The following is a 25,784-nucleotide window of genomic DNA, read 5'->3' as shown; positions in this document are numbered from 1 at the left end:
ATGCAACAGATATTTTTAGGTAAAAACCTGAAGATTTTTTACCCATTTGAAAAATATTTAGTATATTTAAAAAAAAATATTAAAAAATACATTTTCTCCAAAATGCAAAAACAACACTTTCTGCCCTGTGACGGGTAAATATTAAGTTAAAAATATGCCGCTTCTGCTGGGATATAGTAAATTTTCTCGGCATTACGAAAACATGCACAACTGAAAATTTACGAATTTTGATTTATGACGTTCTTGAAAGGAGTGAGCGATATTACATATGTTGCATGGTTATTAAAAGGCGCTAATTCTAAAAGCTCGTTCTGTAAAATATTATATTTACTTATTTTAAAAATGTCAATAACTTTGTGTAGATTTTATTGTATTGTATTGTATAAATTGGTGTTTAAATGTTAAACTATCATAACACATATGTAGGTATATAACACCAGTTCCCTAAAAATTAATTGGACAAATTCTTTGTGTGTTAGCGATTATAAAACTATTAACTTTATGATATTATATAGTAGTACCTTTCCAGGTGTTAGTAAATAAAGAGGAAAATTACTTTGACTTGACTTTTAACAGCGTCTTTCAACGGTTGGAAAATATTTCATAATTACAGAACTGAAAAGATTCGAAAAATACGTTGACCATATCCGGCTAGAAGGACCATTAACGTATAGAATTTTATCTGTTACTCTCAACACTTTTATTCGTCATAATTTATAACTAAAAATAACAATGTATATTGTATATCCATTTACTTAGTTCTTGATGCACCGATAATTGAGTGAAATAACGATTTCTGGATTCTTCTGAAGTTCTGTAGAATGATCAAGAATTAAACTAACTTCATAACTCTACAGATAAATTAGACGTTCTTTGTCTTCCATTCTCTTGGCTAAGATTACAATTGTAATGGCCATACCTTATTCAGTTAGAATTAATTTGTGTAAATAACGTATACATGTGTCACCTTCTTTCAAAATCCGCTAGATCCATATTAGTCGATTTTACAAAAAAAAATCAAAATTCAAAATTGCAAAATTCTCCGGGTAACATTTATGTTAGATTTGTCTATCTTTAAATGAAATATTATAAAACAAGGAATTTGCCCATTTTTTCGGAAAGTTTTTCAGTATTTAAAAAAAAACACAAGACACAAACCTATAATGACGTCACCTTACTTTTTGACCTATCTCCGCTCTCTGTTTGGCCGATATGGGTCAGAAGGCAAGTTTCATGAATATATCGGAATTTGAAATACAACGCTATTTTTAAGTATTTTAAGGATACTTGTATATATTTCCAACAATAAAAATTGGCATCCCGATAAAATATTTATTTTAAAATCTTATAAAATTGGATCTGGCGAATTTTGAAAATAGGCGACACACATTACAAATACATATTATAATTTAATGCGTACACACTTTAATATTATGCCAAATTTAAATAAACGAAAAAGATATGTAATAAAGATATTGCAATAGTAATACTTTTTTTCATCAATATGTAGGTACTACATATGATGAAAAATCAATTAATTTTGTTTTTGATTTGAGTAAAATATGAAAAGAAAACACTCGAATGATATATTATATTTAAAACCAAATGTAATAAAGATTCAAAAAATAGGAACATTATCATAATAATAAAAAAATTCACAAGAAGATACAACGTATATAATAAGCATACAAACTTTGAATTTATTTCTAAGTATTCAGTAATTAATACAATCATTTTTTCCGTTGGCCATTGCAATCTATTTAATAAATCCGCAATGCAAAAACGACCGATTCTAAAACGATGTAAAACGTAAAACCAGACATAGGAGGTCAAAATGTTGTTATTTTTATTATAATATACCTACATTACGTCTATAATCCCTTAATATTGCCAGTCCCTTGGTGTCTTCAATAATTCATACAGTAAATAAAATTACAAAAATCCAAATAGATTTTCTTTTATTATTTGGAGATTTTCTTCTTATTTTAAATTACAGAAGCAAATGTTGCGATCAGGTTTTCCATTGCCTTATTTATAAATCTGGAAGAAAAATCTATTTCGTGTATTTTATTATGTGGTTTCTGATTGATAATTAATTTCTTTTTATCATGTTATCCATTTAATTATAACAAGAGGTAAAAAGATAATTACACAAATTATTGACAGTAATGAATAAAAGGTACGATTTTCCTTATAATCCCTACATATTTAAGGGTCGGATATATAATTTTTAATTTCAGTATTCAACAATAAACAAAGTAACTTTTTTAATGATTCGGACCTCACATACAAATTAAAGAGTTTCTGCTTAATAATAAGCTTCTCATCCCATCATAGATGTCTCTAGTGAAATCTAGTAATGTCGCTGAGTTTGACATTACTAGTTTGATCCGATGTCCGCCTCCGTAGTGTAATGGTCAGTACACTCGGCTACCATACTGGAGGTCCCGGGTTCGATTCCCAGCGGGGGGGTCAAATAAATATTAGTGATTTTTTCACTTTAATATTTATTCAATATAACCCTGGACTGGTACCTGAAGCGGAGGGCTGATCACCTTTTCTTCGTGTGTTAATGATCAAGATTGCATTGCGTTTATATGATGCAGTTCCCTATGCACCATAGGGTGCGGATAAGGGTTTTAATGAAAAAAAAAGTTTGATCAATATATCTAGAAGTTTCAAGAATCTTACCAGTGTGGTTGTCAATCATGGGTGAAATTGGTGAATGTTAGACGTGTGTAAAGTGATCACTTAAACCAGCCTAAGACTGTCGTAAGTCCTGTAAATGCCCAGACTTCCATATTCTTCTTCATCTATGTTGAGATGTCAAAAAATAAACGATGTGGTTACATTTCTTTTTTTCTTAATAAATAATTTATAAGTCTTACGAACAAAATTCTTTGAATCTACTACAGCTATGATAAATGGGTTTAACTCACTTGATAACTTGAGTAACATTCGAATACCAGAACGTATTCTCATCATACATAATGCATAGTTAGTACGATGTTACGTAAATGTTATCTGGAGAAGTTGAGATGACTTGCTCGTAAGCGACATTTCGAAGTAATGGACCTCTATTTCACTAACAATAATTGTTTTATGTAAAATTCGATGTAACATTAAGTATATTTATCATACTTATTTTATGTGTACAAAAAAGAAACTACATATCGCTCACTCCTTTCAAGAACGTCTTAAATCAAAGAACTTGATTTTGCAGGAGAACATTTTTAAAGTTTAAAAATATAATACAATGTATTAAAAATAAATATCAAGCCACTTATTGAACTTTTTAGTGTGCAACAGATCTTTTTATGTAAAACCTGAAGGTTTTTTGTCCATTTAAAAAATGTTTAGTATATTTAAAAAAATAATTAAATAATACCTTTTCTTCAAAATGCAAAAACAACACTTTCTGCCCTGTAGCTGGTAAATGTTAAGTTAAAAATATGCCTCTTTTGCTGGGATATAGTACATTTTTTGGGCATTCCGAAAACATGCACAACTGAAAATTGACGATTTTTGATTTATGACGTTCTTGTAAGGAGTGAGCGATATGTATATAGCAGGACTATAATTTGTATATGTGTACCCAGGGCTATTTTTCATGTAACGCGGTGTTCCGGAACCTTTTTTCAAGGACATTTTTTTTTGTTAATTTTCTAAATCGAAACAATGTTTATGCTTACGTAATAACAATCTATATTTATATTATTCGTCTAAATTATAAAATATGGTTGCAATGGATATTTAAATGATATTTAAATTTATTTTTTTAGTAAAAAGCTTGATATGAATTGAATTCCGGGACATATTGTGTTAAAAAAAAAGCCCCGTTGTACCTATACCAAAAATGTATTTAAAAAAATACTCATAGATATGTTTCTAATAAAAAGGAGACACCTAAATTAACACGCAATAGGGATTATCAACTTTCCTTTAAAAATAATATTCTACCTGCTTTCATTGTAGAGAAAAATGGGTAAATTTGTGTGTTTAGCGAATTTCGTTTAAAGTTTTTATATACGGCGATTATGGACTGAGGGTGTAAGATAAAGGTTTTATCGAGGCAGGTATTTTGTGTTTTTAGCCAGACCATTAGAACCATATAAATTACGTATTAGCATGTAGAGTATATTATATTAGTGTAATGTAACGACAATCCCATGTAAATAATCGTTCGACTATTTATTTATACCTGATAGATAAGAACCCCACATATTTTATAGTTATTTTGTAAATATATATTTAAAAAAATAAAAACGGAAGACGATTATAATTTATTTATTTATTATTGTATTTTTTAGTACTTACTTGTGTAATTAATATAATTTACGTGTTAATAAATTACTTTTATAGTAATGTGAAAAAAGTTATATGGTATACATACCTATTTATCCAATAAACTCATAATACAGTATATGTAGTTAGCATGGCTCATATATGCGAATAATATTTTAGGTACAAAATAGACTTTAAAACCCTTCAATCTTAATAAAAACTATACAAAATGTATGATTTCTTTTAATATTTTCAATGAATTAATAGCATTTTTTTATTTAATATTTGGTATACATGAAAAGGTATTTTGTTTAAAGCAGTAGTTCTTAAAGTGTGCTCCGTGGAGTCCTGGAGCGCCACAAAGCCTCTGTGAGGGCTCCGCGACAACATGTAACATAACTTCTAACCACCCATAATATGGAAACAATTTTATTAATTTACAATGGAATCTGTACAGTGATATTTTGTGTATTGTACATATTATTGAGCGTTGTTTTGTATACTGTTTTAGAAGTCAGTAATGTATAATTAGGATTGCCAGATTTCCCGGTTTTCAGACAAAATCGCGGTGTCCCGGCTGGTTTACTCACGTCCTGGTAAAAATTTAATTTTATCATACATGACAAAAAAGTCTAATAATAATTAACTGTAAAAGATTATTTAGGATACTAACTTTATCACATATTTCACTGTGCTGTAGGCTGTGGGCATTCTGGTGTCCTAGTCAAGCATTTCAGGAATCTGGCAAGCCTATGTATAATTCACCTATTTTTATATGATTTTCATGAAATGATTATAATCAAATGGTGAACATAAAACCAGGCTAGCTTTTTTTAGGGCTCCATCAAATATTTACTTCTTCAAAATGGTTCCATTGGCAAAAAACTTGAAAACCGCTGGTTTGAAGTAATACATCCTGTCTTTATGAAATGGACTTCGTTGAAAAGAACCTTGTGGTCGATTACAATGGATAGTTAACGCGTTAACTGTACAGTGTAAATAACTAGTAAATTATATTGAATTACAAAATCACTTATTTTTATTTTAGAACTGTAACAACAAAAGTACATAATTTTATAACGACAAATTAATTCTACACATACGTATGTATATCTGTAACCCAATATACCACGTCTATATTTTTTTCATGTTAATAATATAATATATATTACTATCCATCATTAGAATCCTAACTGTTCATCAAACCGCATCCCTTAGTTTTTCATGTGTGTAAGTGTATATATTGAATTACGCTCTTGGATTTATTTTTCATAAAAAATAGCTTAGGTAAAAAAAATGTTTATAATAAAGATGCCAATTCCATGAATTAAATTGTAAATAGTTCATTTAAAAAAATATTATTACATATTATACAATATATTGACTAGTCATGGCTGTCCTCCAATTGGTGTGTAGTGACCCTAAAAAATGTTGTTCTCTTGGAAAATTAAAATAAAACCTAATAATGTGGGAGTCTATACGCTTAAAACGTTTAAATTAAGAGAACGTAAAATGGATAATTTGTATTTATTTAATAATAAATAAAAAATATTATATTATTGGTGTTACGTACTATTATTATATAGACATTAGAAGATGCAGGTCACTTTGATGTTTTAAAACGTTAAAAAGTAAAGTTGAAACATATTTGAAATAAAATATTAATTGGTGTTTAATTGTTGTTTTATTTTGTACCCATTACCACTTCTTCTCACCCTTACCCACACCCAATGTTGCATAGGGCACGGTATCGTATTGATGCAGTGTTATCTTGATCGTTACTTAATATCGAATAAATATTGTATTGTAAAATCACTAATATTTATTTTCACCCCCACTGGGAATTAAACTCGGGACCTCCAGCAAGGTAGCTAAACACTCTAACCATTACACCACGGAGGCAGACCAACATTTACTTAATTCTAACGTAGAAATAGGTACCGTGTTATCGGAGCGAACGTTATAGGTGCTAAATGTTTTTAAATTGTATTTCAACAAAATAATGAGTCATTTTAGTCATAAAGCTGGTGAAAATATAAAAAATACAATTTCAAACTTAACCCCCCTTTAACGTTCCCTCCAAAAATGATGTACCAAACTAAACGTTGTGGGGGGGTTTACTGTATTTCACTAACGAAGGCAACTAAGTCGAAATGAACACTTCCGTACAATATTATTTTTAATTTATTGCCGGCGAAGGTAAGAGGGCGAACAAAAAATGGACCAAAGGCAAAATAAGAGAATGGGTAAATGGTTAAGAGTAAAAAAAAACAAATTAAAACATTTCTGCTCGTTTTTTTGTACGGAGGACCACAAAATAATTGTACAAAATCAAACCATACTGATACAATACAAAATAAATACAAAATCTCAAGAAACAAGAAAATGATGGTAACTGGGGTTGTTCATGTAGCTATCTATGGCTAACCGTTTATAAAAATTATAATTAACAACTTATCAATTGATTTAGATCTTTTTGATAAATATTTGTAATAGTAGAACATAAAACGTTGAACCCCCTACAATGAAAAATCTGGTGATTCATGTCAAATATATGTATGGGTATAAATTGTAGAATCCGAATTATCTGTCTTCACATAAACTGGGTTGCGTGTTTACCCCAGTAGCAAAAATATAAACACTAACTTTATGTATTTTTATCGGCTACTTTTACAGAGGTTAAACATCCTTAAAATTTCGTTTTATTTTTTTTTATCCCACGAACAGTCGGTAGCACTGCAAAAAAATATCAACGAAAGGTACCAAATTTGTAACGTTACCAGCAGGGACATCTGTGAATAACTTATCTTGGACGCAAACCATTTCCATCCAAATAAACCAGTTTGTCGCTTCCCTCCGCAAGAGATGGCGTTAGCTTCAGGAACAGGTTCAATCTATCGGAATTTTCCACACTCCACACCTAACACACACATCCACAATGGCCATTTAGCTAAAGTGCACAGGAAAAACGTACTTATCGCGAGCGTCATAACGTCCATATTAGATTACTACCAACACAGACATAAATAAATCGTTGAACGGCTACCATTTAATTAGGAATCTAATGCATGCAAATCAAATCCTAGTACAAACTACACTCCGTATGCACGCGTCATCATACATATTCACACGCGCTATAAACATCCATCGCCATACAAACTCGCAAAGCGAGTTTTTTTATCGCACACTCACGTCCACTGCAAATAAGGACTACACCAACACAATATAAATAAAAACGCCCAAGTTGACTTTGTTTCTTTATTTTATAAGGAAGAGAACATTCAAAATTGCAAACTCGTTTATTACTATATTATTGAACATTCTTAAAAATGGGGTACCTCGCTACATGAGAATGGAATGACGTAAGGCAAAAATAATATAAATGCGTTAAAACATTCTTCATACGCGATGTTATAAAAACAAAGGAAGGTATTCGTGGTGTTATGTATACTTATATTTTTGGTAGATTAAAATTAGTTAAGTTGACCGGAGTCGGCGACGACGATTTTCTTGGTCGTCCTGCCGGGCTGCGTGCCGTAGGACTCGATCTTCTTCACGACGTCCATTCCTTCCACCACTTCCCCGAACACGACGTGCTTCTTGTCCAGCCAGGTCGTCTTGGCGGTCGTGATGAAGAACTGCGATCCGTTGGTGTTGGCGCCGGCGTTGGCCATGGACATGATCCCGGGCCCGGTGTGCTTCAGCTTGAAGTTCTCGTCCTCGAACTTCTCGCCGTAGATGGACTTGCCGCCGGTGCCGTTGTGGTTGGTGAAGTCACCTCCCTGGCACATGAAGTTGGGGATGACGCGGTGGAAGGTCGAGCCCTTGTAGCCGAAGCCCTTCTCCCCCGTGCACAGGGCGCGGAAGTTTTCCGCTGTCTTGGGCACCACGTCCGCGCGCAACTGGTAACAAAAGGAACAAAAATTATAAAAATCGTCATACACAACACCACAAAACATTTACATATCGATTCAAACGTCTCCGTAAACAATATATTTTTTTAAACTGCAGTATGTAGCATAAGCCGGTTGGTCATCCAATCGGTATGAATAGCAGTTTTACAACGAAAATATTCTGGCGCTCGCCGCACGTGGATGATATTTTAAAATCGCCGTATCATTACGTGACTTTCATTTAAAAAACGTACAAAATAAGAAAAAGATGTAGATTACGGTTACAAATTCTCTCGAGATTAATTAGCATAGTAAGGATGGGATACATCGACCAGCGTGCGAATTGAATGGGCGAATCGGTTTTTGACAGAGTACACTGAAAATAATATATCTATCGAATTACCTCCATTACGATCCTTCCGACAGGCTGGCCGTCAGCTGTCATGTCGAAAAACACTCGGGGCAAAGCCATCTTAGTAGCAAATTCGCGAAATGTATTGACACTGAAAGTATACCGGTTGCCGGTAACAATGGCGGCCGCACTCTGGGAAGATATGGAACGCGCTTGTCGGGCGAGAACTGCTAAGGCCATGGCACAGGAAATGGAAAACTGGAACTACGGAAATCAAATAAGAGATGACGCTTTACAAATAAAGTTTACAAACAACGGCGGCTAATTCAAAAACACAATTAAAAAATGCTCACAAAAATAATGATTTTATACATGCTGACATAAGAAACGTATTTTTTAAATTCTTATATAATACGTATCTGGGGTATTATCAATATCACTGATTGATATTTGCTATAAAGGTATAAATAATACCGATTTCAATAGCAAGTATAATGGACTGTGAAAGTAAGTACTACATAAATATAACAGGAAGACATAATTTGATTTTTTAAAATAAAATGTGTATTACTTTTAAATATACTCGCTATATTATATAATATAATATAAAACGTGTCGTCCTATAATCGTAGCATAAAGCTTTTTTTATGTATGTAATTTATATTCATTCAAATAATTTATATACAGATTCCCCCCCCCCCCCCCCAATAAATAAATCAATAAGTTGGTCGTTTAAAAAAAAAAGAAATGTTTACAATACTTACTGCTTCTCGAATAAATGTTATGTCCTTTTGTAATATTATTTTTCACCAAAATATTACACGTATATTTTGAGATTCAGGAAGAAAATAATTTTTAGCATAGAGGTACTACTAAATATTATTTATTTAATTATTGTTGACCTGTTGCGCGTTTTCACGTAATCGAGAAATAAACATATGACTACTGTGTTACCATTTCTGATATTCAAATTCTAAGTTATATAATATTAAAGTTATTTATTATGTATGTATAATGTATTCATACCATTATTTGACTATCACAACATAATTTCGTAGTCATCCAGTTTCTTGGCGACCTTTACAATTTTTAAAACGATATTTTTTGTTTTATCCGTTGTCACAATTTGTAGACATTGTAACTTTTAGTTTTACTTTAATTTATAAATTTATCATATAAAGATATTTAAATAATCGTGATTAAAAATAAATAAGAGTATTCGAGGATAAAAAAAACACTAAAATTTGCTTTAGAGGACAAATTGAAATCTATTTTTTTTGTTATTATTAAATCATTATTAAATTTAACCAATATCTTCGTTTAATTATTCAACACATGGTAACCAATTTCTTCGAATGATTGTCGAATGAATTTGTTTTTCTTTTTTTTTTAATTTATTTTAATTTAATTTATTCTAAGTATATCTACGTAAGAGTAATATTGAAAGAAATTGATACATAAAACAGAAGAAAAAATATCGGTAGTCACAAACAAACAAATATTTGTAGAGAAAAAAATGTTCAAACCCAATTTATCATTTTTGATAATTACACCGAGCGCGTTTGTTACAAATTGATACAAAAAATAACAGAATTTTTATAGACAGGTACCAACATAAAATGAAGTACTTACTTAGCCAAATATGTGTCCTTGATCCGGAAACCGCCATTTTATTTCGTAATCGCTTGTTTTTCGGTACTAGACATTTGCCGGTTTTTGTTTTGTGGCTTTTATATCAATTAGGATTAAATCATTGTAATATTGAAATAACCTCCAGATAATTTTATCAAACTTAACGATGAGTAACATGCAGCAGTATGGTACTCCAAAAAATCCACCGTGGGCCAGGAATTCGGCAGCTCAGGCGATACCCGGTATGCAACAACAGCAACAAATATTGGGTCAAAACACAATCAGCGGCCTGTCGCAACCCGGAATGATGCAGTACCAACAATCTCAATCTGTTTACCAGCCCAACCTTTTGTCACAACAAAATATGGCATTGGGAATGCAGATGCAGTCAAACACCGTGGGAATGTCTTCTCTCAACCAAGGGCAAATGTTTTCGCAGCAAGTAGTCAGTTACCCTACTCCCAGGGCTTTGAATCCCAATGCTTTCAGCAACCACGCGGCCGTGAATCAGAGCCAAGGGTCAAATAATAATTCTCCTAAGCAAAGAGTATTTACGGGCACTGTAACAAAAGCGCACAATGATTTCGGTTTTGTGGATGAAGATGTATTTTTTCAAACCAGTGCGTGCGTTAAAGGGTCTCATCCGACTGTCGGCGACAGAGTTCTCGTTGAAGCGTCGTTCAACAGTAACATGCCATTTAAATGGAACGCTACCCGCATACAAGTCTTGTCCACCAAGGGTGCTCCTGCTTCGAGAGATACAGGGAAGAAGACCTTCGGCATGACCAACAGTGGTTACAACGCTGTTCCTCCACCCAGTGACGCTCACAATGGAAGTTTCTCCAACATACCCCGAGGGAACAGGGACAGGAAACAGTCTCCGCGGGTAGATCGAGGAAGACCGAGAACCAATACTTCTAGAAAGGTAACCTGCTTCCATTATAATCTTGTTTCTATCTTCTTGCGACTGTATTTTGATAGTCGGGTTTTAGGTATCAATATTTAACAATCTCACCCACGGGTTATTTTCCGAGAAACAGAAAAAAAACACCTTTTTTTCTACAGAATTATGAAAACAATGTTTGTTGTATTCATACTTGATGTGGGGGAGTCTGGATGGTTCCATTCTCTTCACATGCGTGTACCGTCTCCTTTGTTTCCTTCCCCATCTAACGATGTCTTCAATCTCGTATGTTTCCCTTATCCTGTTGTTCCTTATTCTGTCTTGTAGACTTTTGCCAGATATGCTTCTTAGAGTCTTCATTTCTGACACTAAACGCGTTTTTTTTTACTGGTATTCGCTCTGCTTTCAATTCCATTTGTCATGATAGGTCGCACGCAAGTTTTCTATATTTTATAATAGAATGTGTATAATAATTGAATTTCAGGTTGACGATGATGTTGACCGCAACAGGAAACGCAATGATCGAGATAAAGATAAATCTGTTGCGGAGAAAACTCCGGCGAGTGAGGAGAAAGAGAAGACCCGCAGTCCTTCCAAGCAAAGGAAAAGGACAAGACCAGTCGCCAGATATTTGGTTCAAGTTCCTAAAATAGCGCTCGATATGTGAGTCTTTCCAAAATATATATTTTCTTATTGCATTCCGCATTTCAGTAAAAAAATGTTGTTGGGCGATTTTTTCATTAACCCCGACTATTTAGTATACTAATTAAGGTTGCATACTAACCACAAGTAACCACAAATCGAACTCCGATCTGTAAAATGTTTTTTGGCGACTAGCGCTCCACTAAAAGTAAGCAAATAGAATGCTTATAAGTGTCTCCGGCTCTTTGAGTAGTGTGATTGAGTAGTGTGACAATCATGGGTTGAATTGGTGAATGTTACATGTGTGTAAAGTGATCACTTAAACCAGCTTATGCCCAGTGAATGCCCAGACCTCCATGTTATTCTTCATCTATCTATATTGAGATGTCAAATTTAAAAAAAAAAAAAACTCTTAATTGGAGATAATCCTGATTTGTAAGCAAGTATTTGGACACACTCAAAATGTTGTATGTAAGATTCTTTCTGAATATATCTGCGTATAGTATACATACATATCGCTCACTCTTTTCAAGTATGTCATAAATAAAAAATTGTCGATTTTCAGTTGTGCATGTTTTTGGAATGCCCAGAAAATGTACTATATCCCAGCAAAAGCGTCATATTTTTAACTTAATATTTACCCGCTACAGGGCAGAAAGTGTTGTTTTTGCATTTTGAAGAAAAGGAATTGTTTAATTATTTTTTTAAATATTCTTAATATTTTTCAAGTGGAGAAAAAACGTTCAGGTTTTAACTAAAAAGATCAGTTGCACAGTAAAAAGTTCAATAAGTGGCTTGATATTTATTTTTAATACATTGTATTATATTTTTCAACTTAAAAACATTCTCATGAATAATCAAGTTTTTTTTATTTATGACGTTCTTGAAAGGAGTGAGCGATATATGTAATTCAGTGTAGCTTTAATCACTCCTTTTTTTTTACATACTGTATATTAATTATTTTTTATCAAATTTTTTTATTATATATGCAGCGACAATTTGTCTTAATTAATACATGTATCATTTCAGACCTGAAGCGGATGTGTTGGAAATAAGGCGACGCTACGTAAACCTGTACATCCCGTCAGACTTCTTCAACACCCAATTCCGGTGGATCGACGCCTTCCCCCCCAACTCCCCCTTCTCCCTGAACAAGCCCTGCTACTTTCACGTCATGCCCAAGGAGGTTGACAACCCCATAGTCAACGACACGGTGTTGGAGCCGACTGATGTGGACTACTTATTTAGTGCCAAAGTAAGTTATAGAGAAAATAATTATATCCTCCTGGAACTATTGTCATAAAAAAAATATCTCGCTCGTGTTGTCGGGATGATCTGTGCGCTAGTTAGTACCAGGAGCGTTACATATTTTGCAAAAATTATTAATTTGTTTGTAAATCGTCTGCAGCGGGTAAATATAACGTTAAAAATATGCCTCTTTTTCTGGGATATAGTACATTTTCTGGGCATCCCGAAAACATGCACAACTGAAAATTGACAATTTTTGATTTATGACGTTCTTGAAAGGAGTTAGCGATATGTGTCCCGCTAACAACTAACAAAATGATTAAAAACTTTATATATTTATATGTCTCCCGCTTCCTACGCAAAAGTAGGAAAAAATCGTTTTTATACGTGTCCCGATAACAATGTGTTAAATGTATTTAATTTTGTTGTAGGTTATGTTATTGAGTATGCCCACTCTGGAAGAAGTGTATCGCAAATGCTGCGCCCTCACTACCGAGGAGAAGACCAAAGACCAATACGAGAGGGAATTCATTCACCCGACTAGACTGATCAACTTCCTAGTCGGGCTGAGAGGGAAGAACGAGACAATGGCCATAGGCGGGCCGTGGAGTCCTTCTATGGACGGAGCCAACCCCGAGTCGGATCCCACAGTCCTTATCAAAACTGCCATCAGGACTTGTAAAGCGCATACCGGAATAGACTTGTCTAACTGCACCCAATGGTAAGGACCTTTCTCCTTTTACACTGTGTCTTATTACTATTCGTTCTTTTAATTAGATTCCAGTCACCAGTTTTACTTAGTAAATACCCTTTATTTCTTAAAATCTATTGTGACATGTGTTTCGATGCATTCCGCATCATTTTCAATGTTTCATGTGGAATACATCAAAACATGTGTAGAAACACAGTAGATTTTAATAAATAGTGGTGTTTACTTGGTAAAACTTATATTAAAAATGGATAGATTTTACCACAAAGTGACTGCCGAATCGATTAATGACATTTTAAATTTATTAGATAGTCGTGAAATTCTGAATGTCGCGACGGAATTCCGAAATTTTAGTTGGAAAATAATTATAATGGAGGCTGAATTTTATTTTAATTAATGTTGTTATTTAATTAAAGGATCTTTATGCAGATTAGCCGAAATATAACTTTGGATGTGCGCTGAAGTATGTTTATTTGTGATAAGGGGATACTACATCAATAGTTTAATAGTGTTTTCTTCGATCATTGATTGTCATAATCTGTCATAATTTTTTTTTGTAGATACGCTTCTGTTTTTCTAAAAGCGGATACTCGTGTAGCAAACTGTGACTTAAATGTTGCGGATACTGTAACCAAATTGAATAGTGTGCGAGCTGGTTTGAGGGCGCGTTTAAAACTGGTGGCTGCGATCCGGCAGCGAACACAAAGGGGCTCCCCTTAGAGCACGCCCCGGAAGCTTGTTACAGCATCTGTTTATTACAGTCGGCTAAATGTGTACCGGCACGAGTTACGGGAACGTTGGCCGTAAGGGCTGTTTCACGAGCGGTATTGCGGCTATGTCCGACGTGGTGCGGTGTCGTAGAGTAGCGATGTAGGGATAGTGAGTGGTGTTGGCGCGGCCCGGCAGTAATGATTGTTGCTTCCCCATCACGCAGGTACCGCTTTGTGGAGCTCTACTACCGGCGCGGGGAGAGCGTGCGGCGCGGGCGCGTGGTGCCGGCGCGCGTAGAGACCGTGGTGGTATATGTTCCCGATGTGTGGAGCTGCCTGCCAACCCGCCTGGAGTGGGACGCGCTGCGCCCGCTCTACACCGCCGCCAAGCCGCCGCCGGACCAGGCACTGACCTTCACTGTTTGTATTCACCTCCCAGGACCAGTTTACGAGGACCGGCCCACCCACATACTCGCATCAAGCAGGCAGAAACTACTCAACCCGCTTCGCCCCCCCAATCATACCTTATTTTTATATTCTTTACTGTTGTGAATGAACTCGCGCTTGTTGGCTTAACCCACAGTTTATGCAGAATTTGATGATTTTACCGTCTCTCTCTCTTCGGGCCCTATTCTCAACGCTTTTTGTGTTTTCAGGCGGAAAAAACTGTCGTACCGGAAGTTGGCAAGAAAGAGCCCACACCGTACTCTGAACTCGACCCTAAAGTCATGTCCGTGCAAGATCTCAAAAGGGAACTATGGGCTAGGAATATAAGCAACAAAGGTATGTATTTTTGATGAAAATTTTACTCATTTTCCATCATACCACTGGCTTTGAGCTTTTTGCATTTTTTGTTTTCTTTAAAATCTTTGAAAATGTCGAATTACAATTCAGAACAACAATTACTTTAATTTTGTTCACAACATTTAATTTTCCCCTAATTCTAAAAACATACAAACTTTCGGTTCCTCTAGCGGTTTTATTTTTATTTTTAAAAGCCCTGATTTGAAAAATAATTATAAAAAGAAGCAAAAATTAACAATTGATATTTTTACCTATCGTAAATCATTATAATCAATTACATTGTTATTACATGTTACTTAATTATTTTTTTTGTATGTCACATTATTAATATTATTGTCAACAGTTAACATGAATTTATTTCAACACATCCCTACATTTCAATTTGTGTGATTTTATTGGGTTTATCACTTTGACCATGAAAGTAAGCAGATGTCCATGAATTGTCACTGAATTAGCACACAGCACTAAAAAAATTCTACACCATCAGCTTGGAAGGTCATGGTTACAGTTTTCTGGGAATCTCAGGGAATTTTGCTGAAAAAAAAGGGGTAGTAACCAGCCTACTTTTGGGTTGTTATTAAAAAAGTGGGTAAAAAATCATTGGGTTTTTTTCATAAGATTTCTCATATAAAAATACTTAACAATTCACCAGACAAAATTTTCAAACAATTATCCCATCTACGACCATTTTTATGGCCTTTGGTTCTCAACATAAGATGTTATCAGATAAATTTGTTTGTAATAATATTGTATTGAATATTTTCACTAATGCATTTTATATTGAATGTAATATATCAATCAACATGATCTTGACATATTCTGCAAATAAGGTAGTCGGCGATTATTTGTGTGGAAAAACTAAATGCGCCGTAAGACGTATTGATGTTCGAAGAACAATATGACATATCACCAACGTTTCTGTGGTAAAAAAAATTTGTACCTGAATACACGGGATATGGGTTGTTGTGTTCAGGCGATAATATAGCATACGTATCATATATGTTCGTATGACTAGAGTGGTTACTATCACTAGAGGATACCACCAGATACCACAGCTGAGGGAGGGAATTGGCTTAAGGGATTTTCACATAGCCACCGAATAGTCCAGACCTGGCACTGAGTGATTTTTTCTGTTTCCCTAATATGTAATAAAAAAACACTAACAATTTAACAGCAATGGCTGTATTCATGTATTCATTTCTCATATTATTTTTTGACATCTCATCAAAGATGAAGAAGAATATGGAAGTCTGGGCATTTACAGGGCTGACGACCGTCATTGGCTGGTTTAAGTGGCCATCTTGCACACGTGTAACATTCACCAATTCTACCCATTATTGACAACCACACTACTCAAATTCTTGGAAGTTCTATATATATGAACCAATTTAGAAACCTTGTACTTGAATCACTAGAACTTCACTAGAGACATCTATTGGTGAGATGTAAAAATAATTTAAAATTAACTCCTGTAATTGGAGATAATCCAGATTTTGTGAACAAGTATTTGGACACACTCAAAATGTTGTAAATAATTTACATCTCTTTAATATTCACTCAAATGATTACATCAGGTCTCAAGTCTCAACTGATAGCTCGGATGACGAAGGTCCTGGCGAGGGAAGAGGCCAAAGATATGTCCGGGGTGGAACTGGAAGTGGAAGAAGACGGGGATACTGAACTCGGCGAGGTCATCACTATAGAAGATGAGCCCATTGTAGCGGAAGAACTCAAGGTAACATTGTTTTAGGGCGTTTGTGCACTACACGGAATTTTACCCTCTGGCACATCAGTTAGCGTTTTAAAACGATGATTGGCTTGTGCTTTGGTTCATCTTTCTTCGGATCGGTGCGTGAAAGGTCGACAGGTGCTAGTTGGGTAGACGCTCGGCTGCGAAACTGGCGTCGCGGGTTAGATTCCCGCCAATTGCAAAATTAATTCAAGAAAGATTTATTTTCAATTGGTCTTTGTGTTTGTGATGTATTTTTCACATTTACCTTCCCTTTCCTTATTATCCTATCTGCAAACAAGCATCTAAAATAGACGCATTGCGGGTTATTCCTTTAAAAAAAAAACACGTTGCTGGTAAATTTGATCAAGCTTAACTGTAGTAGTCGCATTCATTTTCAAAACCGGACTGCCGGACGGTAAAATTCAGTGTAGCGCACAAACGCCCTTACTATCATAAATATATTGTATTCAGTAATAAGTTTGTTTTTTTGATTTCCCGCATTTCACATGACTTATTTATTTTTAATTTTTATTATTCTTCTTCCAACCCTTATCCGCACCGAATTGTGCATAGGGCACTGCATCATATTGACGCATTATCTTGGTCGTTACTTATATGAAGGTGATCACTCCTGTATTGGTCCGCAACGGGAGCGCTATGGGACCAATTCCAGAACGCTGAGGTCCTATTGTCAGGAATGGAAGGGGGACTCGCGTCAATAATACGCACTGGATGCAACGAATAACTTTATTATTCAAAGTTGATATTGCGTAAGCTTGCAACTTTTGACTACCGTAACGAGTGGCGTGAATCGCTTTTAGATAACTGTCTTTAACTGTCCCTGGTGTTACAGTGGGTGGCAGGTTTATATATCTATCCATAGATTGATAAGGATACTAATTAAACATGGTCACAAGATGACTTGCACGTAGCTACAAGTGGAATTCGACCTGTTATAGAATCAATATTATGTCGGTTATCAGTCTATGGGATATTTATGTACTAAATTCTAAGGCGAATAGCAGGTCCATTACACTCCTCTGCTTCAGTGGCCAGTCCAGGATAATATTAAATAAATATTAGACTGTAAAATCACTTATATTCATTTTCATCCCCCCTGGGAATCAAACTCGGGACCAGCACGGTTGCTAAACACACTAACCATTACAACTCGGAGACAGACAATATTACTCAACATAAATTAGTCTTGATTTTACATCATTCTAGATAATGTGTATCCGCTTACAACAGAGAAGGAGAACTTTCTAAATAGCTTAACACAGACAGGAATCCATCTCCCCCCACTGAACCTAATTCTAGAATTGCAGTCATATTTCTAAAATGATAAAGCTAAATGCATTTAAACTATGAAATTTTGTACTAATTGTTATTATTTTGTTTGTAAATAAACATAATACTTGACACTGGCAGAAACATCCTTTCACTGGGTGACTGCAAAATAAATAAAAATATAAAAATAAAAAAAATAAAACGTTTAGTTGTAACTTAACAGTTTTTCGATGTTTCTCACTCCTATATTAAGATTGCAATGCTTTGGTTTACGCAGGATGAAGATAAGCAGAAGTTGCTGGAGAAGGAAAAGCAAATAAAGAAGGCTGTGGCTTCCATCCCGGAGTCCCCCCACCTCTTGGTGCACCCCTCCCGCACCGCCAAGTCGGGCAAGTTCGACTGCACCGTCATGACCCTCTCCCTTCTCCTGGACTACAGGCAGGAGGATTCTAAAGAGCATTCCTTCGAGGTTAGTCACATCTCCAGCAATGTGCGAAGAACACACTCCATTTTAAGATTATGTTATTTCTGTTTATATCGATGTTAACACATTGTTGTTGGGCAGTTTATTCATCAACCCTGACTCTAATTATGCTCAGACAGTCTGCTGCCCGACCCACAGTATATTAAACACAATAAAAAACTAACTAACCATCACGCCGCTTTACCGCAGGGGTAGGCAGAGAGAATAGAACGCCACACCACTCCTTGTCCTTGCAAACATTCTTCGCCTCTTCCACGTTCATGCATCTCCTCATACATACCCGCCGATTGTTTCGACTCCTAACCTGACCACTTTCAAGTATTTGGCATACTTGATCGTGCCAAGTTTTTCTCGGTCTTACTCTGCTCCTTTTTCCAATTACAGTCGCCTCATAAATTTGTTTTACCGTTCTTTCCTCACTCATTCTTTCTACATGTCCAAACCATCTCAACACACCTTTCTAAATTTTATCGATAATGCTTGTCTCAGCTTTGCATTCCTTCCTTTTTTCACCATTCGAAAACAAACCCAATTCCGATCTGTATAATGTTTTTTGGCAACTCACATTCTACCAAAAGTAAGCAAATAGAACGCTTATAAGCGTCTCCTGCTCTCTACCAACAGTACGTAAAATACACTTTAAGCGTTTCCCGCAAACAAAAATACCAAAATCAAGACTTATTGTCCCTTTTTTTTTTTACCAAACTCGGATAGTTTAAGGTAATTGTTATGATTTATGGCGTTTCATATATAGGGTAAAAACTGGACACAAATAACCTTAATTTAGTTTTTGTTTATACCGCCATAATTATCAAATACATAAAATTTAAATAACAAAAAAAAGTGAGAATATTTTTGTACTCATTATAAAAAGTTGGAAAAATTTATAATTTAGATATTAACACGTTGTCGTCGGGACACGGCATTTGCCGTTTTTGCGGACTGTCGGTCAACTGCGGGACACGGCAAATGCCGTTTTTGTCGACTGTCGGTTATCGGCGGGAAACGGCAATATACGGGTTTGTTATCAGCGTGAAATAAAACGTCTTGAAAGGTAATCTGCTACCTGGGTGCTAGGCGACAGTCTGTTGAAGTTGTTTGAGATGCCTTGTCCGGATTGGCTAGTGTGTCGCTTGTAAAGGCATCGCCAGAATTCTAATGTTTTTATGCAATCTCAATCTCCAGTTTAGTTTGAGTTATTTCACGTATTGGACTAATTTTCATACCGCTCGCACTGTTTTGTTTACTCTTTGGTATTTTATTATTTAAATATATTAGCATTGTATAGGGAATGATACCTCGGAGGGGAAGACTATTTTTTAGAGTTTACAATGCTTCTAAAATTGTGAAATACGGAATACTTAATTAAAAATTATGATTATAATTTGTTTTTGATGATCAAATGTCATTTATGATTTCTTTGAAAATTTCAATCGAAAATATTATTTGGTTTAGAAATTGTGTCAATTTTAAGAAAGCGATATATTTTTGCGCTAATCGCGAAAAACGCCCGATATAAGCTAGAGTCTATTGTTCGAAGTGCCCGACTACAATGTGTTAATACTTTTATGTAATTTATATAACACTACTTTCATAAAATGCATGTACGACTCTATGTAATAATTGTAATAAAGACTTGTGTTTTGTAAGGTTTCATTGTTTGCGGAACTTTTCAACGAAATGTTGATGCGAGATTTCGGATTCAACATCTACAAGGCCCTCTATGTGCTGCCCGATAAACCTAAGGAGGAAAAGAAAGATAAAGACGAGAAGAAGGAGAAAGATGGAGATACAAAGAAGAGAGGGGAAAGCAAGGAAACGGATAAGAAGCCCGAAGATGATAAAAAGGTCGACAAGAAGAGAGATGACAAGAGGGTAAAACTTCAATTATATTTCATCAATTCATGAAATATGGGGTCGTTTAACCTTTCCGGGAGTATGAACGTAAATGAACGTTGGTGTGAATTTTCCTCAAAGGAGTATCGACGTTAACCCTTACTCTGGTCCAATGTCGAATCTCATTTGACATCGATTTTTTCCTCTTAGGTCCCATGTGTGATGTTATTTGACATTTTTTTTCATCATTAGTATTATTTATTTAAATTCCAAGCTTACATTTTTTGTCACTCGTATCTATTATAACAGTATGTGGAGCAGAGGACAAAAGATTTTTTTCCAATATAAATGTAAGTATCTACCTAGATTTTTTTTTTTAATTTTGGGGTACTGGAAAGGGGTAAAGAATGCTGACATCCGTCTGTTAGTTGGTATGATGTAACTTGTATAGCAATTATGGCTGTGGATATAATTATGTCGTAATTAAAAAATATTTCAACAATGAATTTTTTTTTTACATAATATCTATCTTCATAATACATAGATTGCGTGAAAAAAAATTCTATGTTAAAAGAACTCACACCCAAGAAAAAGTCGAACATCAATTATAATGCTCCCGGAAAGGTTAAGAAAATAGGTGACCAATCATGTTGGATTACTGGAAAATAATAGATTACTAGAATTTGAACTACCAAATCAAGTTTATGACAATCAAAGTGTTGTGTATACATATATTTAGTGTTGTGGACTTCTCGGATATCTATAAATGTCGGATCATAGATATTAGGGACTGCTTGAATTTTATTGCTTTTTTTTTAATTTACTTTTTTCTTTTTTTTTCTTTTTTAACCCTTATCCGCCCCCAATGGTGCATAGGGCACTATATCGTAGTAATGCAGTGTTAACTTGATCGTTAATTGCACAAAGGCAAGGTGATCAGCCCTCCGCTTCAGGTACCAGTCCAGGGTTGTATTGAATAAATATTAGAGTAAAAAGGTCACTTATATTTATTTGATCCCCCCTGGGAATCGAACCTGGGACCTCCAGTACGGCAGCCGAGCTTGCTGACGATTACACTACGGAGGCAGACAATTTACTTTTTACTCATAACTATAGTGTTGGAATCATAGAGACTACTTCATCTTTGAAATTGATTGAATCAACAGGAAGGGACGCCGGTGGGTGAAGATGAGAACAGCATGGACAAGAAGTCCATTGCCAGTGACAGAAAGGAGAGGAAGGAAAAACTGAAGCTGGTCACCAAAGATGCCCCGCTGCTGCTGTCCTTCGTGTACTTTGACACCACCCACTGCGGCTACATCTTCGAGAAGGACATAGAGGAGCTGCTCTACACCCTCGGCCTGAACCTTTCCAGAGCCCAAGTACGGAGACTCGTCGCCAAAGTGGTCACCCGGGACTCTTTCTATTACAGGTAAAGTGGTCATCATCAAATAAAGCAACCATCCTTATAAACAATGGAATTTATAATACATATTTTCAGATCATTTAAGTTGTTTATTTGAAGAAGATCAAGTAAATCTTAATAATTTTACAAGAATGTGTTTATGGGGAAAAATTCTGAAAAAAATTAATATTAAAAATACATTTTTATATTTTCTTAATGCATTGTTGTTGGGCGAAAACAACATAAATGCAAATTTATATTTTTTTCATCAATATTCCGATCTGTACAATGTTTTTTGGCGTCTCGCGCTCTACCAAAAGTATGACGCTTATAAGTGTTTTCCACTCTACCAATATGTAGGATGTAAAAGGCGCTTTTAAAGCATTTCCCGGAAATAATGTGTTAGCTAGTTCAATGTGTATATTGGAAATGAGTGCTCTTTCACTATTTTATCCTCGGTTTATTTTCCAGAAATCTCACTGACAAGCCTAAAGATGAAGAAGCGATGGAAGTGGAGAAAGTACCTGAAGTACCGATAGAAATGCAAGATACAGACTTGTCGGAATTAGCCGCCGGAAATAAAAGACTTTTACCCGTGTTCAAGGATGAAGTGGCACAAAGTTATACATCCGAACCACCCAAGAAAAAGGCCAAAATCGAAGAAAATGATAGTAAGTTCAGAGCAGATGATTAAAAATTTGTGTGAAAACTGGAGTGATGTAAGGATGGGGGAAATTTACATAGGTTTATATGATTCATAAATTTCGATTCAACTATTTTAGCTTATTCAAACCTTGTTAATCAAATCGCCTATTCATGTAGACCGCAAAGAAAGTGTTAACGTTGTATATCGCATTTCCCAGATCCTATGGTGTGTTATAAGGGCAGCCTCCTGGACGTTGAGAAACTACTGAACCAGTTGAAGAGGAGTGAACAGGCTCGTCTCGATACGGAGACACGACTCGTAGAACTCAAGGCTGAGAATTCTAAACTGATAGAGAAACAAAACAAATCGGCTCAGGTTACCAGCATACTCAACTCTGACTTGAGCGAGAGCAAGTCTAAATTATTAGAGGCACAATCGCAACTGACTAAAAGTTCGGTAAGTTTAAATTTATGTGTCTCATTGATAAGTTATTCTAAAAGGAGAAAGTGTCTTTTCTACCAACCCCGAGAATTTTTACTTCCTTTGACTAGTTCCCAGTTTAGCCCGAGCGTTACTCTGGCAAGGAGTTTGCATTGTAATGATGAGTCCTAGTGCTGCTCGGGAAAATCGCATTCTTACTTCTGGTATTGATTTGCTTGAGCCAAATATATTTATATATTTGTTTTTATGGACTAACCCGAGCGGTGTCCAGGCAGTCTTATTTTGATTTGTTGCTGACGATTTCTTGCACCGGAAAATATTCTCGCCAAAATTTGACAGTTAAGTGGTTAATCACCGTTATACATTGAAACAAAATACAGAACTGACCTGGAAATATGACTATTACAGAAAAGTGATCAACTGATTGACTTTTATAACATAAACAATAAAGTTCAATCATAAAAATACAGACATTTTTGCTGTGTAAATATAATTCACGTGGATGCATTTTTCACAAAAACACTTTTGTCCTTGCCGCTCATTATGTACTGGGGTAGCTGATTATGCAAGTAATCTACAAGAAAATCAGGAAGACTCGTAACATCCGCAATGTTGCCAACTAACACCTTAGGGTGAAGACTGACGGGAGCATTTCGTCGGAACGTAACATGTTACGATGCGAGCATTCAGGCAGTTAGTACAGCGAACCGAGTGCTCCATCCATAGTTTCGGATGCTCGCTGATGCTCGCCGCGAGAGATATTACGATGTTACGATGTTATGTTACGACAAAATGCTCCGGTCAGTCTCCACCTTAATAAACACTTTCCATTTTCCCATTACATATTGCCTAAAGTGGGAATGTCTGACTTGGTTTTACTGCGGATCATATAGAACAGTCAATCACATGAAAGAACAGTCAATGACAGGTGCCTGAGTTCACTTTTATCATTTTTTGCTCATTCGCAATTGTTATCCTTTTTTGCAGATGTGCACAAAAATATTTTTCAATGCACTTAAGGATATTGAAATAAAAGTACAATCAGTGATTCACACCAATTTGTATGAGGATTCTGAACTCAAGATGAAGACGGAGTCTGCAAAGTAAGCTTTTTTCAAATTAATAACCTCAATTATCATTTTCTCTCTCGTTATTTACATATTTTCTTTATAATTTTTAAGAACCGAGGAATTGAAAAGAAATGAACACACAGATTCGGATAAAATGGACATAGCTGCCACCAATGCAAAAGTGGAACCGGAGAAACCTTCAGATTAAACAATTAGAATGATATCTAATTTTAAGGCTTTATTGTGTTATTAAGTAATATTGTATTGAATGCATTAGTACGTAATTATGCTGGATATTCTGTGACAACAATGCGTCATGTCTGATGAACTATTCCTATTTAAAAGATACATGAAAATGAAATTCCATACGAAGTGTATCGGGCCTGTCTACTTAAAGAAATTCCATTAATTCAAAGTAATTCGAGGCATTATGAAATATAAATCATTTTATAAATAAATAAAAATGTCTTATTATTTCTTATAAAATAGTGAAACCTCATTCATTATTAATCTGGTCTCAAATGTCCCAGGAAGCTTTTCGAATAAGAACTACAATAAGTCCATTCCCAGTCTCAAAAGATGGTACATCCTGTATGAATAATAAAAAATACAAAAGATCTTTATTGTATTAATAATTCATTATAGTACATATGTATATAGAACCGAAAGGCGAGGGAAGTAGCACTCAATTTAAAAAATAATTTATCCAATATCATTTATTGTCTTTTTTTTTTTAAACTCCCTGAACTTATCAATCAAAACCTTAGGGACCACTAATACACACCATATTGTGCGTAGTGCTCTAACAGGCAATTTAGATTTTTTATTATTGAAAAAATAAGGGACATATTTAATTTCAAGAAACACTTATACTGTATTACATAACATCACCAAGTCCGATATGTTATAAGTTGTTTTACCTGAAAAAATGTAAATCAGAGAACCTGTTTCTGTAGAATTTATTTGTATTGTACACACTAGTTTTAACATGATTGCTACCAACTTTTCATACATATGAGTAATTATGCAATATTTTGCCAATTCATTAAAATGGTTTACTTATTTCATAAAGCAAATTTAGCAAAATCCTTTTATATTTAAAGTATGTCCAATCCAATATTCCTCCCGAGTGAAAATACCCTATTAGACAATATTTTCTTGAATTTGAGAGTCCGCATAGAGCTTTTACACAACCTTTCATCATTGGAGAAAACATCTACACACATTGTTCCAGCTTCTTGTTCTTTACGAGGTTGGCTTGAGTCGAATACCTGATTGCGCGGCCACATTGTGATAACAATTACATATACAAAACATGACTAATTTTACAACACATATATTAATAATTAAATTTGACAAACAAAGAGGTTTCACGGTGATGTGCCATTATCTGTCATTACATATACATATACGCTTTACCGTTTTGATTAGTGTTGTGCTTGTGATTTCGCACATGAAAGAGTGAGCATTTGAAGGATATGGGAACTACACATGTACACATTGTCAAAAAGTGGTACTCCTTGTCCTATGATGAAACACTTGATAGTTTTGTGTTGTATTTTCTGCTCATTGACAACACTAATTACGGTGTTAAGTACCTACGTATAGTGTAAGCTATTAACACATTTTTGTCAGGTGGTTTTACATCAACCCTGACCCTAATTATACTCAGTCTAGTATACTACCCTCGACTCGCCCGACC

The 25,784-nt window shown here is 34.9% G+C and overlaps 2 protein-coding genes across 2 annotated transcripts; one reads left to right on the top strand and one right to left on the bottom strand.

Moving 5' to 3' along the window:
• Window positions 1-7,528: 7,528 nt before the first annotated feature.
• Window positions 7,529-8,774, bottom strand: LOC148306577 (peptidyl-prolyl cis-trans isomerase). The gene is made up of 2 exons (XM_088264724.1): window positions 8,581-8,774; window positions 7,529-8,186 (listed from the first exon to the last, which is right to left on the bottom strand). Exons 1-2 carry the CDS (start codon window positions 8,767-8,769, stop codon window positions 7,758-7,760), a joined length of 618 nt encoding a protein of 205 aa, XP_088120850.1. The 5' UTR covers window positions 8,770-8,774; the 3' UTR covers window positions 7,529-7,757.
• Window positions 8,775-10,177: 1,403 nt separating this feature from the next.
• LOC148306576 (cell division cycle and apoptosis regulator protein 1-like) lies at window positions 10,178-24,546 on the top strand. The gene is made up of 14 exons (XM_088264759.1): window positions 10,178-11,086; window positions 11,550-11,728; window positions 12,737-12,962; window positions 13,387-13,676; window positions 14,599-14,779; window positions 15,031-15,157; window positions 16,753-16,913; window positions 18,478-18,669; window positions 20,335-20,559; window positions 21,687-21,952; window positions 22,397-22,596; window positions 22,789-23,027; window positions 24,000-24,115; window positions 24,194-24,546. The coding sequence occupies exons 1-14, from the start codon at window positions 10,328-10,330 to the stop codon at window positions 24,288-24,290; spliced, it is 3,258 nt and encodes a 1,085-aa protein (XP_088120885.1). The 5' UTR covers window positions 10,178-10,327; the 3' UTR covers window positions 24,291-24,546.
• The last annotated feature ends 1,238 nt before the right edge of the window (window positions 24,547-25,784 follow it).

Source organism: Brachycentrus maculatus, unplaced genomic scaffold, assembly GCF_059751285.1.
Source record: "Brachycentrus maculatus isolate JH-2025_06_01 unplaced genomic scaffold, ASM5975128v1 h1tg000237l, whole genome shotgun sequence".
Classification (NCBI taxonomy): domain Eukaryota; kingdom Metazoa; phylum Arthropoda; class Insecta; order Trichoptera; family Brachycentridae; genus Brachycentrus; species Brachycentrus maculatus.
This window is presented reverse-complemented; position numbering and strand designations above follow the sequence as displayed.

Bases quoted from the DNA above. Each gene is read 5' to 3' on its own strand.
- LOC148306576 (XM_088264759.1), top strand. From the start codon at position 10,328: ATGAGTAACATGCAGCAGTATGGTACTCCAAAAAATCCACCGTGGGCC. The intron at 11,729-12,736 runs GTGAGTCTTTCC...GTATCATTTCAG, and splicing joins CCTAAAATAGCGCTCGATAT to ACCTGAAGCGGATGTGTTGG. The intron at 23,028-23,999 runs GTAAGTTTAAAT...CCTTTTTTGCAG, and splicing joins CGCAACTGACTAAAAGTTCG to ATGTGCACAAAAATATTTTT.
- LOC148306577 (XM_088264724.1), bottom strand. From the start codon at position 8,769: ATGGCCTTAGCAGTTCTCGCCCGACAAGCGCGTTCCATATCTTCCCAG. The intron at 8,187-8,580 runs GTAATTCGATAG...TTTTGTTACCAG, and splicing joins TCGGAAGGATCGTAATGGAG to TTGCGCGCGGACGTGGTGCC.